The 13,992-nt window shown below is 49.2% G+C and overlaps 1 protein-coding gene across 1 annotated transcript in view; it reads left to right on the top strand.

Annotated features, from left to right (window-relative positions):
- Positions 1–13,992, top strand: part of TMEM161B (transmembrane protein 161B) — a 341,202-nt gene that overhangs the window by 224,207 nt on the left and 103,003 nt on the right. Inside the window, exon 10 of the mRNA XM_086960872.1 lies at positions 3,855–4,029. Within this exon, the coding sequence (XP_086816998.1) occupies positions 3,855–4,029 (175 nt within the window). The remainder of the gene's footprint in view (positions 1–3,854; positions 4,030–13,992) is intronic.

The following is a 13,992-nucleotide window of genomic DNA, read 5'->3' as shown; positions in this document are numbered from 1 at the left end:
CCAACCTCGTTTTCACAGATGCCGCCAATGTGGGTTTTGAATGTTTAACTGTATTTGCCAGCAACATTGGTGAGCATGAGCACTGCCCATTAAGATCCTGTGCTCATTGTGACTTCTTTCTCATCTCGCTGTATTAAACCTCTACCTGATTCTTTTGTTAGTAGGCTCGGATCAAGTTGACTTAATGTCTGTTAAAACCAGGGGTTCATTGCAAGTTAAGAATGTGGATGGCTCTCATTGCTTTAAATATTGTTATTAAAAAACACAAAAGTAAACTAAAACGTCTGTTTCAGTTTTGGAAACTGAAATCCATTTACTTACATATGTATATGATCATGAAAAGATACTTTCTCCCTAAAAATACTCCAGAGCGCGAATGATCTCAAGGTACGTATGAGCAAGCGTTTGCTGAGTGAAAGGAGCATCTTGAATCAGAATAAAATGTGATACATACTTATAGTAAATACTGCTATTTCCAGTTAAAAACTGAATTTGATGTGATTCGTAAGCCATTTGAATCAGTGGAATAACGGAAATAACCAGTGCCATGGAGCTTCATTGTAACATTAAACAAGATGAATTATTTTATCTTCCCTAAGGAATTGGTTATTTTTTTTTTTAAAGGGCTAAGGGCAATCAATCGATCATGGCATTTGTAAAGCGCACCACTCACCAGTGAGGGTCTCCAGGCATGGGGCGAGGGTGCTGCTATTGCTCGAATAGCCTGTCTTGAGTAGCCTCCTGAAGGTTGGTAGGTCCTGGGTCTGTGTGGGGAGGGTGTTCCAGGTCTTGGCGGCGAGGTGGGAGAAAAATCTGCCGCTGGAGGTTGTTCATCGGATGCGGGGGATGGTGGCGAGAGCGAGGTCAGTGGCCAGAGCTGTCAGTTCGGAGTGTTGAAGGTGAGTCGACTGTTGAGGTATGCTCGTCCGGTTTAGCGGAGAGCCTTGTGTGCGTGGGTGAGGAGCTTGAAGATGATCCATTTGTTGACAGGGAGCCAGTGCAGGGCTCTCGGGTGGGGTGTGATGTGGTTGTGTCAAGGGATGTCGATGATCAGGGGGGCAGAGGCATTCTGTATGCGTTGCAGTCGTTTCGGCAGTTTGGTCGGGGCTCCTGCGTAGAGTGCGTTTCCGTAGTCTAGCATGCTGCTGACGAGGGCCGGGGTGACCGTTCTTCTTGTGTTGATGGGGGTCCACCTGTAGATTTTGCAGAGGATGTTGAAGCAGGAAGAGGAGACCGCGTTGACTTGCTTGGTCATGGAGAGCGTTGAGTCAAGGATGAATCCCAGGTTGCGTGCGTGGTCGGTGGGTGCCAGTGCAGCTCCCAGGGCGGTCTGCCACCAGGAGTCGTACCAGGCTGAGGGTGAGGACTTCAGTCTTGTCCAAGTTCAGCTTCAGACGGCTGTTCTTCATCCATTCGGCGATGGCTTTCATCCATTCGGCGATAGCTTTCATCCCTTCGGCGATGGCTTTCATCCCTTCGTGGAGGTTGGTTTTGGCAGTGAGGGGGTCCTTGGTGAGGGAGAGCATCAGCTGTGTGTCGGCATAGGAGATGATGTTGACGTTGTGCAGTCTGGCGACGTGGGCGAGCGGGGCCATGTAGATGTTGAACTATGTCGGGCTGAGGGATGATCCTTGGGGTTCGCCGCAGATGATCTTGGAGGCTTCGGAGAGGAAGGCGGATGCTCTAGGTTCTTCCGGAGAGGAACGAGGTGGTCCAATCCAGAGCATTGTCTCGGATCTCTGCTTTGTGGAGGCGTATGCGTAGGGTGCGCTGGCAGACGGTGTCGAAGGCGGCTGATAGGTCCACGAGGATGAGGGCCGCGGTTTCACCGTTGTCCAGCATGGCAATGTTGTCATTGGTGGCGGCGATGAGGGCAGTTTCGGTGCTGTTGTTGTTGCGGAACCCGGACTGGGACGGGTCCAGGATGATGATCTCAAGGTAGTGGGTCAGCTGTTTGTTGACGGTTCTCTCGATGACCTTCGCTGGGAACGAGAGCAATGAGTGGGGCTGGAAGTTCTTGAGGTCCTTCGGATCCACCTTGCGTTTCTTGATCAAGGCGTTGATCTCGGCGTGCTTCCAGCTATCTGGGAAGGTCGCGGTCTCGAAGGAGATGTTGATGGCCTTTCAGAGATGGGGTGCGATGGTGGTGCTGGCTTTGTTGTAGATGTGGTGAGGGCACGGGTCTGACTGAGAGCCGGAGTGGAAGGTGTTCATGATGTTGATGGTGTCCTCGTCGTTAATGTTGGTCCATGCGAGTAGGGGGTCGCTGTGGGTGGTGGTCGTGGGATCTGACGAGGTGTTGGCTGTTGGGGTGGTGAGAGTGTCGAAGTTGTTGTGGATGTCTGCGATCTTGCGATGGAATTGATGGCAAGGGCGTCGCACAGGTCTTGCGATGGTGGGATGTCGGTGGTGGAGCTGGGGTTGGAGAGTTCCTTCACAATGTTGAAGAGCTCTTTGCTGTTGTGCACGTTGTTGTCGAGGCGGTCCTTGAAGGAGGTCCTTTTGGCAGATCTGATGAGGTGATAGTGTTGGCGAATGGCTTTCTTGTGGGCTGCGTGGTTATCTGGTGTCCGCGTTGCCATTTTTTCTCTAGTTTTCGGCAGGTTTGCGTGGAGGTCTGCGGTATTCTTGTTGGTGCGTCTGTTGGAGGGTTTCTTGATCGAGGCGAGAGTGTTGGCGCAGTTGTCGATCCAGCGTCTGAGGTTGGTAGGGGCGGCGGGTGGGCTTCGGTTGAGGGCTGTGTTTAGCTGGTCTTCAGTGATTTTGCTCCAGCTGTGGTGGTGGATCTGTTGGGTGTGGTGGTGCGTGCCGGGTTTCCGGAAGGCGAAGTGGATGTAGTGATGGTCGGTCCAATGGAGTTCAGTGGTGTGACTGAAGGAGACGTGGGAGCTTGCGGAGCAGATGGGGTCGAGCGTGTGGCTGGCGGAGTGGGTGGGCGTTGTGACAAGCTGTCTGAGTCCGAGGTTGTCAATCAGGGTGGTGGAGTTGGTGTTGTTGTTGTTCTCGAGGTGGAAGTTCAGGTCTCTGAGGAATATGTAGTTTGAGGAGGCGAAGGCGTGCATGCTGACTAAGTTGGTGATGGAGATGCTGAACTGAGGATGGGGTCCGGGGGGGGTCTGTAGACTAGAGTTCCTCTGGTGTTGGGGTCGGTGTGGATCCGGAAGTGTAGGTGTTCGGCGGTGCTAAGGGAAAGAAGACAGAGGCTCTTCTGAAGTTACTTGTTCATCGAGTAGACTTTGGAACCACCATGGGGGTTTTATCAAGTTTCGGTGCCCAACACATTTGTTCACTTAACTCTTTCCAGTGTTCATCTTGATAGTCATGATTATGCAGTTAGGAATAACTTTCCAACTAAGCGTGCTGCGCACTACCCCATTTTTAGAACTCTTTACATTGCATTTACACTCATATTCATTGATTTTATCTAAAGAGAACTTTGACTGTCGGCTCCAGTATCAACCCTTTCTTTAAGCAGGACTCTGAAAGTCTTCGGATAGACCTTTAATCTGTTTTTGATATCTTTGGTGTCAGCCTTCCTCTTGGGTTTTTGGTTGTTTACAGTCTTCCTATTAACTGATATGAAGGACATCAGTGTAAGAATTCTTTATTGAACTTGTGTTCCTCGTCCTTCAACCCTGGTCTTCCTGATGCCACATGCCATCCATTCCCTGTACATCATTGTCTGTGGTATGAATGTGAAACAAAAAAACTAATGTTAAGGGAAGCTGATTTACAATTGATAAATAGTCTTGGTAGTTGTGAGATCAACACTCAATCATACTCCCTTGTTGTAAAATTTCATTTTATAGTCCTGCTGATCTGTATGAAAACCTTCTTTTGTTTGTGTTCCTCAGAATGACAGAAGCATCCTTTGATACACTGCGTCTGTGGATTATCATTTTCTTGTGCACTTTGCGGCTTGCTGTGATGCGTCATCACCTCCAAGCTTACCTAAACGTAGCTCATAAATGTGTGGAGCAGATGAAGAAGGAGGCTGGCAGAATAAGCACAGTAGAATTGCAGAAAATGGTAAGAGAGAAAGCTGCAACAGTGCATTTGAATGCTCTTATTAACGCATAATTGAAAACTAATGGTCTCTTGTAGGAGATTTCCGTTAATAGTCTTAAGCGCAGAATAGTCCCGCTCATGTGTGGGGACCTCAGAGCAGTTTTTCAGTATAGCTTCTTAAGTGTAGAGTTTTGCTTTTATTCAGGAAGGCCTGAAAAGACACTTAAGAAAGAGACAGATTATGCAGCCTATATACCTAGGCTACATTGGCTGGAGTCTTCTTCATGAAGATGAAAACGGACCACAATAAAGTATTTGAGGATAATTTGCAAACAGCATAAATATCCCTAGCAAGCCCCTTTTATGATAGAGATGAAGGAGACCATGACAGAGTACCCTCATCGGCTGTCATTATATGGCTAAATAAAAAGACTGTGCCTTTAGGAACCCAGATACCACCAGTATCTCATCATGCTTAGAAGATGGCAGTTGCTTCAGTTCTCTTCCGGGTCCTGCTGACAGGACCCGGAGCATTGAGCTTGCCAATTTGTGGCTTTTCTGTTCAAAATTCTCAACTGAATTTTGATGGCAACTGTTTTACTCAACATCTTTGGACTCTCCCTGCTTTTTCTGACCGATATTAGTCTTTTTCTCAGAAAAATGCCTTCTCTTTTTGGCAAATGCACAACCTGTGGGAGGAAAAAGGCCAAAACCTATGAGGTGTTTATACCCTGCCTCTCAGAAGAACATGTTCCTGATTCTTGCCATCACTGCAGGAACATTTCAGGGCATACCCTGAGAGACCGAGAGAAGATTTGTCTTCATGGTACCTTGGAGCGAAGAAAAGAGCAGATGCAGTCAGAAGGTGGGACCTCTGGGTTGAAGAGCGAGTCAGACCTCTACCAGGCCTCTGTCATCGGTCTCTGGTGGATCTCCTCACGATGGACAAGGGTCAGATTTGCCATCCGGATCCCTCCTCTCTGAAATTATCGGCCTGGAACCTGAGCACCTTGAATTTGCCCATTTGAATATTTCGCCAGACTGCAGAGACATTCTCGCTCAGGCCAGAGCTCTGTCTACAGTTAAAACCTACAAGTTCAAGTGGAAGAGATTCTGTCATTGGTACGCAGATGCTAATACCATCCTATTCATTCCACTCAGGCTCAGCTGCTCCCGTTCTTTTTGCAACTGGCTCAATCAGGGCTTTTGAGAATAGGATCCGCTGCACTCCGAAAGGTGATCCTTGTAATAAGGAGGTGAAGGGTAGGTCTTTTTTGTTTAGGGTGCTCTGGGTGATCCCCTTCTGTCCGGGAGGGGCATGTGATGAACAAGAGTGAAGAAAACCTTACGGGTGTAAGGTTAGGCTCCAGAGCACTCCTATGAGCTAGACAGTTGCTAGTGATTAAACGCGAGTATTCAATTGGTTCAAAGTTTTATTCACTTTGTGTTGTCTTGTGTTTTAAATGCCGCAAGATTAAATGTTCAATTTTTGGCAACAGCCAGCAGCTGAATACATGTAGTTATTTAAATTTTCAAAAACAAGATTCAAAGTAGCATGGCTGTGTTTTCTGGCAAACAAGTCACAAAATCTCCGATGCATTTCGAGCATAGCTCTTCCTCAAGGGGTCCATGTTAATCTAAGGAAATAATGTAGAAATGCTATGTTTAGCAAGACAGGGCCCGAGGTGTAAGAAAATAAATTTTAATGTGCCCTTAAGAACGTGCATGGAAATGTCAACGAAACAGGTAGGTGCAAGGTGAAAATACAGACGAGAACGAAACATGCTGGTCACTTTGAGAGTTTTCTTGACGGCAATCTCTCGTTTCCGTCAGGATGGCTCCTCCTCGCTCTGTTCTTCCAGAGTCTCCGCCAATTTTTTAAAGGACTGTTCCGGAAGTTCCCACCTATTCGGCGTCCTCCTCCTACCTGGCACCTCAATGTCATATTGGCTCAACTAATGAAGGCACCATTCGAGTCTATCCACAGGGTGGACTTAAAGTTTCTATCCTGGAAGGTAGACCTTCTCCTTGCTCTGACCTCATCACATCGCATGAGTGATATTCACGCCTTCACCATTAAGCCTCCTTTTCTCCAATTCAAATCGGAAAAGTGTAGTGCTTCGCACCAATCCAACATTTTTGCCTAAGGTGCCCACGGATTTCCATATTAATGAACCTGTTTTCTTGAAAAATGTCTTTGCCGATCCTCAATCTCCGGCAGAGCAACGCTTACATTCCTTGGACATTAAAAGATGCCTTAAATTTTACATCAACAGGACGGCCCCCTTTCGCAGGCCCGATCAACTGTTCATTGCCTATGGCCTTATGCGCAAAGGGCGTCCTGTTACCAAGCCAACTATTGCACGTTGGATTTCTTCAGCCATTGCTTTCTGCCATCAGAAAGCTGGCAAGCCTCTTCAGTCTTCAATGAGGGCTCATTCCACCAGGGCCATGTCATCCTCACTGCCCTGTTTGCCGGTGTGCCGCTTCATCAGATCTGATGAAGGGGCCACGTGGTCCAGCAGGCACACGTTCACGAAACACTACTGCCTGGATGCCATCAACTAAGCAGATACAGCAGTGGGACAGGCAGTGCTTCGCAATCTTTTTAACTAAGGTGAGCCTCTGTCTTCCTTCCTCCATTATGGTTTTATATGCTTACTGTTATTACTTGTATGACTATATTATTGTCTCATTGGGGTTCTTCCATACTTTTGTATGAATATTCGAGCCTTAGCGGCTACTACTGCTCACTATTCTATTCAAGCATTTGAATCTATGAAAGACACCCTAATACTGGAGAAGAACAAGTGTTACTTACCTGTAAACAGGTGGTTCTCCAGTATTGGTGTCTTTCATTGATTCACATGCGACCCACCCACCTCCCCTCAGAGGCTCCCTTCTCCTCTTAGACTCTTTTGTCACTTTTGTGCTACGAAAATCTGAGGGACTGACCTCTGAGGAGAAGGTTCTGGAGGGGTGCTGGCGCATGATTGGCTGTAGCTTGGACTAACATAATGACAGGAATATGTTACAAGTGTTTTTTATCTCTACCATGTATTCCTATGTAGGAATTAGGTCTGGGTATTTTCTACCTTTTCTAGTGTGTATTTTATGTGTTATGTTTTTACATACATATATTATTAGTATTTTATTGCTATTTTATTTACAGTGGGACTCCCACTTCGACGACTGGTAATATTCAAGCATGTGAATCTATGAAAGACACCAATACTGGAGAACCACCTGTTTACAGGTAAGTAACATTCTGTAGTAGGGGATCTCTGTGTATAGTCATAATCTAGTGAATAGTCCCGCCCATGTGCGTGGAACCCGGAGCAATCAAAAGTAATCTCTTAAAGTGTCGAAAAAATGCAGAACTGCACAGACACTTAAGAGAGAATTTAAAGACCTATGATGCAGCCTATAAACAGGCTACACTGTCCAGTACTTCAGTTAGAAATTCCACCAAAAATCCACAAAACGGAGGAGGAGCTACGCGCGGATCCAAGATGGCCGCGTGAGCACAGGGCTCCCGAGACCCTTCCTACCTCCCGCATCTATCCTGCTAAATATCCTGACTCAGACGGGTTATTGTCGCTGATGCCCTGCTGACATATTATCGCTTTTCAGAAATTGATTTGGACGCTGGGAACCGGACTCTCTGCGCCTTCAAACTTTTGGGGCCTACACCGACGGACCTCTGCGGCCTTGAGTCTCTGAAGTACCCAGGTGGCAATTGAACAACAGCGGCTGCTGGCATCACTCTGTCGCCCCTGTGGTACTTTCGGTTTCGCTTTTGATTCATCATCCACTGTGATTAACCGACTGCTGCGACTGTTGACCTCGCTCTGCGGCTGGCCCTACGTCTCTCTCCCTTTGCCCTCATCCCTGCCTTTGTTGGTTGGTGTCTTGGGGAGACATTCTCACCAGATCTCGAATGGCCCGGCCGGGCTCGCTCACCGGTATGACGGGCAGGCCGGATAGTGAGAAGAGAGCCACCAGGGGCACATTCCGAGGAGGTGCAGCCCAGTCTAACACTATCGACCGTTTTGCCCGCCCGAAGGGATCCCCAGGTGGGGTGGGCAAGGTTTCGGATGAGACTGGAGATAGCTCTCCTGGAATGGAGGACTTGACACTGCGGGTTGTCATGGGCGCCATTGCCGGCGTTAAGACTTCAACGAGCCAGCAATATGAGACCCTGGTTTCAAAAATAGATACGGTTGCGATTGAAGTCAACCTTATCAGAACGGACCTTGCGAAAACCAACGAGCGGGTCAAGTCGCTGGACATTAAAACTGCAAGCCTCACGACGGATGTATCGGATCTACAAGCGGAGGTTCGTACTCTTCGATCATCAAACGACTTGCTTGCTCTCCTACTGGACGATTTTGAAAGCTGTGGCAGGCGTAACAACGTTCATATCATTGGTGTTCCAGAAAGTTCCTCAGAGCTCTCTATGGACCTTTTGGTGGAGGATCTTGTATTGAACCATCTCGCGCCTAAGGGACTAAGCAACTTTTTCACTGTGGAGCGTGCTCACAGAGTCCCGGGTGGTAGGCCTAAACTGGGCGCTGCACCGAGGCCTATTATTGCCAGGATTTTCAATTTTCGTGATAGGGATGTTATCCTGCAAGCCTCGCGTACCAACGGACCTACGAAATTTGATAATGCATCGATCAACTTCTACCCGGACTTCAAGCAGGCGGTGCAGAAACAGCGTATGAGCTTCACTGGTGTTAAAAGGCGCCTCAGAGACATGGGCCTAAAATATGCCATGCTCTTCCCAGCTCGCTTGAGGATCCAGTACGAGGAGCGTGTGCTCTTCTTTGACCGCCCTGAGGTTGCGAGTGACTGGCTGGATACTTTGCCGACCCATCGTGATGGACAAGATCGGTCGACGGGAGCCGAAGGCGGCCTGGAGGAACGGGCGGAGTGAGCCCTTACTGGCGGGCCATCTATCTAGACTTTCAGCGGGGGTTTGATTATTATTTTTGTATGACCTATTGATTGCTAGGTGGCGGAAGGGCTCGGGATTCTTCTTCCTCTAAGGGGTCTTTTCTCTCTTTCCGTAGATTAGTTTAATGGGGCGACAGGCACACTGCAAGTTGGGGTGGCTTTCGGGTCTAACGCAGGGGTGCAGGGTGGGGGGGGGGGGGGTGTTTTGCGGGTTTTCCGGGGGGTGGGGTATGCTTTTTGTCTATTTGTTTATCCCGAGAGTTTGTTTTGCTGCATATTTCGATCACTGTGTCTGTTTCCTTGGGGGGGGGGCATTGCTCATGCTCTGGAAAAGGGGGGATAGGGGGCTACGGGTACTGAGTTGGAATGTTAACGGTCTGGGTGACAGGATTAAGCGGGGGATCGTTTTACAGTATCTGAAACGTCTTTCACCTGATGTAGTACTATTGCAGGAGACATATCTTATAGGAAATGCTTGCCAGGCAATGAACAGAAGGGGATACCGCTTGGTGGCGCATTCCGGATTCACTACTGGATCGAGGGGGGCGGGTGTTATGATTCGGAGTTCCCTCCCCTTGGAGATAGATGATACTGTGTTAGATGAAAGAGGCCGGTACGCGGCCATTACTAGTCGCTGGGAAGGGAAGACAATCACTATTCTTTCTGTATATGTCCCACCGGGTTTACAGTCTGTCACCTTTTCTGATCTGGGTAGAGTGGTGTTAAATTTCCCATTGGGTATGATGGTGGTTGGTGGGGATTTTAACTTGGTTGTTTGTGGTAGTGAAGATCGTCACCCACCCCGGACTCTTTTGAGGTCGCAATTATGGATGAGCGATTTCCTGAATGCATTGGGTTTGGTAGATTGCTGGAGGTACTTACACCCTGGGCAGGCACAATATACTTTCTACTCGAGGGCACACGGAAGTCTCTCTAGGCTTGATTATATCCTATTGCCAGCGGCGCAGATGGTCTCTGTGAGGGAAATTCGCCATCTTGCTTGGGGGATCTCGGATCACTCGCCTCTCTGGATTACGATAGATGTACAATTGGAAGCCGGAGGCCGGGTTGCCCCAATTAACCCCTGGCATCTGCGTCATCCGAAAACAAGGGTTGAGGTAGTGAAATGTGTAGACCATTACTTTGTGGAGAATGCTGGGTCGGTGTCCTCTTCGGTGTCCCTGTGGGAGGTCTTTAAAACTGTTGTCCGGGGTCAAGCCCTTTCTCTGATTGCTATTGCGAGAAAGTGTAAGAATGAAGAGGTGGTGAGATTGGAGACTGAAATTGTGTCGTTGGAAGAGGAGTTGGGATCTGAAGTCACACCAGAGGGTTTGCATGTTTTGGCCCTTAAACAGGCCGATTACAAGGCGCTGGTGACAGATGCAGCGAGTCGTGAGCAACAGGGGCGATTGTATGACGTCGGAGATAAGGCTGGGAAGTTGATTGCGTGGTTGGATAATAGAGAAAGGCTGAATCGTGTGGTGCCAGTGGTGGTGAATGAGGACGGTGAACGAATCGTGGACCCGGAGGGTATAGTCGCGGTGTTTGCTCAGCACTTTCAGAAGGTTTACTCGCCGGTTTCCGACAGGCCTGAGGAGGATTCACACTTGCTACTACAAGATATCGCGTTGCCTAGTCTCTCGGAGTCTGATAGGGAGCTTATGGAGGTAGATTTTTCTACTGATGAAATAGCGCTCGCTATTCGCTCCCTTCGTTCAGGGAAGGCCTCTGGTCCGAACGGTCTCCCGATAGAGCTGTATAAATTGTGTCCGGATACAATTGCGTATACCTTCGCCAAATGTTTTTGGAACCGCCCGATCTTGGGCTTTTCCCCCCGAGATCAGAGATTGGCTTCTATTGTTGCTATTCATAAGGATGGGAAGCCTTGTGATCAATGTTCTTCATATCGACCGATCTCACTCCTGAAGGTTAAACCCAAGATTCTGGCGAACCTCCTTTCTAATCGTTTGATTACGGTTATTGGCGATCTTATACACCCGGATCAATCAGGGTTTATTCCTCACCGGAATACGGTCCCTCAATCTACGCCGCCTCCATGGTGTGCTTGCTAGAGCGGGGTCGCTTCGCGAGTCGGCAATTTTGGTCTCGTTGGATGCCTCGATGGCCTTTGACACGATCGAATGGCCGTATTTGTGGGTGGCACTTGCTAAATTCGGTTTTTGGCCTCAGTTTATCGGCTGGGTTAAACTCCTATACGAACAGCCAATGGCCCAAGTGGTCGTCAACGGCAGGGCTTCGGAGCCTTTCGTTCTTGGCAGAGGCACACGACAGGGATGTCCATTGTCACCGCTCCTTTTCGCGCTTGCTCTTGAGCCCCTGGCAGCGTGGCTCAGGTGGAAACCGTTGCTAAAGGGCATTAGGTGGTTCCCTGATTTTGAGGATCGTGTATCCCTATACGCGGATGACATCCTGCTATATCTTACTTCCCCTCGTAAGTCCCTGGGAGTGCTGTTTGACGTCTTGCGCTCCTTTGGAAGAAATTCGGGTTTAGCCATCAATTGGCCTAAATCCTGTATCTACCCGCTCACCGTGGAGATACCACTGTTGCCCCGTTACTGTCCGATACCAATATCGCGTGACTGCTTTAAATACTTAGGGATATATATCTCCCTGGACTCAGCCGTACGAAATGAGAAGAATCTGCTCCCGCCACTCCTCCGGTTCCGATCTGACGTAGTGGCATGGTGCGGATTGCCGTTGTCCCCGGTTGGGAGAGCGGCCTTGTTTAAAATGATGTCCCTCCCTCGCTTTTTGTATGCCCTTCAGAACACGCTTGACCTGGTGCCTGCAAGTTACTTCCGGGAGATTGAGGGCCTCCAGAGGAAACTGATATGGGGTGGGCGACCTCGCATTGCGTTGGCGAAAATGACCCTACCCTGGTACGACGGTGGTATTGCGCTGCCTGATATCAAGAGGTATTACTGGGCGTCGCAACTCAGTGCCATCAACCATGCAATGTACGGCCCGGTCCATAACCCGGCATTTGAGATGGATAGATGGCAGCTCCCGGGAGGAGATTATAACAGGGCGCTGTACTCTAGGTCGGCGGGAAAGTTTTTAACCGGACCCACCAGTGTTCGGTACGAGTGTGGGGCGCGGCAACAGCTGCCACGGGATGGGTAGATCGGCTGACCAGAGCTACTCCGCTTTATGCGGCTGAGCGACTGGGCTGTCTTTGGAGAACGAAGGGGTTTGACAAGTGGGATGTCATAGGGATTAGCAAGGTTGGGGACGTCTGGGTCAAGGAGAGGGTTAAATCTTTTATGGAACTCCAACAAGAATATAGACTGGGCGATAGGGAGCACTTCCGCTACTTGCAGGTTCGCCACGCACTCGTATCTGTCTTTCCTGTCGGTACCGATGTCCCGGAGTCCTCTCCCTTGGAAGATAAGGTGCTTGACGCGCATGTCCCGGATAGCACCAGCTCCCTTATTTATAAAAAACTGATTAATAATCGCTCAGATCTTCTGGTGCAATTGAAGATACTACACCGCGTGTATGTCACGGGTCCACGTTTGCTGCGTATGGGTTATTCTCTGGATGGATTGTGTAGGCGTGGCTGTGGTATGCTTGCTACTTTTCTTCACATTCTGTGGGAATGTCCGGAAGTGGTGGAATATTGGAAACGAGTGCATGAGGTTATGGATGAAGTCACGGGTGTTTCGCTTTTACCGGAGGCCTGGAGATGTCTGTTGAATGTGTGGGAGCCGAATGATTATAGCATAGCGCAGACTCAATGGGCTTCCCTTGGCAACATGATTGCGAAGAGAGACATCGCCCAGCTGTGGGGGTCTCCACGTGCGCCTCTGGTTTCCGAGTGGGAGGACAACATGGATTGGTGCATGTTTCGAGAGAAAACTGTGCACCTCGCCTGTGGACGACCTAAGAAATGGGGAAGGATATGGGGTCAGTGGAACTCGTATTGTGGAGAAATCTGTACCCCCCCCCTTAGTAGAAACGAATGTCATCCCTCAGTCCCCGTGACCGAACATTCCATACGTCTCTGTCCTGCTGTTTCTCACCTGGTTGTTACTGACCGGCCCCTGTGGTTGTAGGTCTGTATTTGTATTGCTTTCTCGAAATAAAGGTTTTCACAAAAAAAAAAAAATCCACAAAACAGCAAAGCCTGTCCAGATTTCCCTTGCCTTCAGCAAAAACCCCTCTGGAATGATAGAGAGGAAGACATGGACAGACAAGCCCCAGAGGCTGCCATTATGTGGCGCAGAACAGGATACTGTGCCTTTAAGAGAACTTTCCAGAACTTCAAAGTATCCCAGAATGCCCTGCAGGTCCCTCTTACTTTCAGTTCTTTTTTCCGGCTCCTGCTAGCAGGACCCTGGAGCATTGAGCTCTCCCTTTTTGGGATTTATTTGGTGTTTTTCACTAATTTTCACAGTTTAAGTACTTTATTGTGCTGTGGGGCTTTTCTTCTTGGTTTTCTCACTCTGTTTTTTGTCGAATATGCCTGCATTATTCGACAAATGCCCGGAGTGCTCCAGGAAAAAGGCCAGGTCGGACCACCATGAGGTGTGCATCCTCTGCCTACCAGCTTCTCATGTTCCAGAGGAGTGTGTTATCTGCCAAGGCTTCTCTGGAAGGACCCTGAGGGAAAGGAAGAAGATCAGACTTCAGGGTCTCGAAGAAAGAAGACTGAAGGCACAAGGTGGGTCTGGAGGGGCTTCTTCTGCCCATGCTGAGGCCTCTGGGGGGTCCCCCAGGGGTAGGAAGACCAGCAAGCGTCACCATTCTCCGCCTGGGTCCATTGCACCCACTACGGCGTCGAGAGGAATGACTGCGGTCTGTTCCCCATCGTCGGAGACGAAATGACGTCGACGCTCGGCGTCGAGGGATATCACTAGACCTTCGAAGTCCCCGGTGACTGTTTCTTCGTCGTCATCGTCGACGTCGAGCGATCGACGTCGACGAGCCAGCCGTCGGCGCTCGCCGTCGAGGCGATACCGCCGTTCGCCGTCGGTGAAGAGGAGGCGGACGTCGTCAGTGAGG

This window comes from Lissotriton vulgaris, chromosome 3_1, assembly GCF_964263255.1.
Source record: "Lissotriton vulgaris chromosome 3_1, aLisVul1.2, whole genome shotgun sequence".
In the NCBI taxonomy this organism is placed as follows: Eukaryota; Metazoa; Chordata; class Amphibia; order Caudata; family Salamandridae; genus Lissotriton; species Lissotriton vulgaris.
This window is presented reverse-complemented; position numbering and strand designations above follow the sequence as displayed.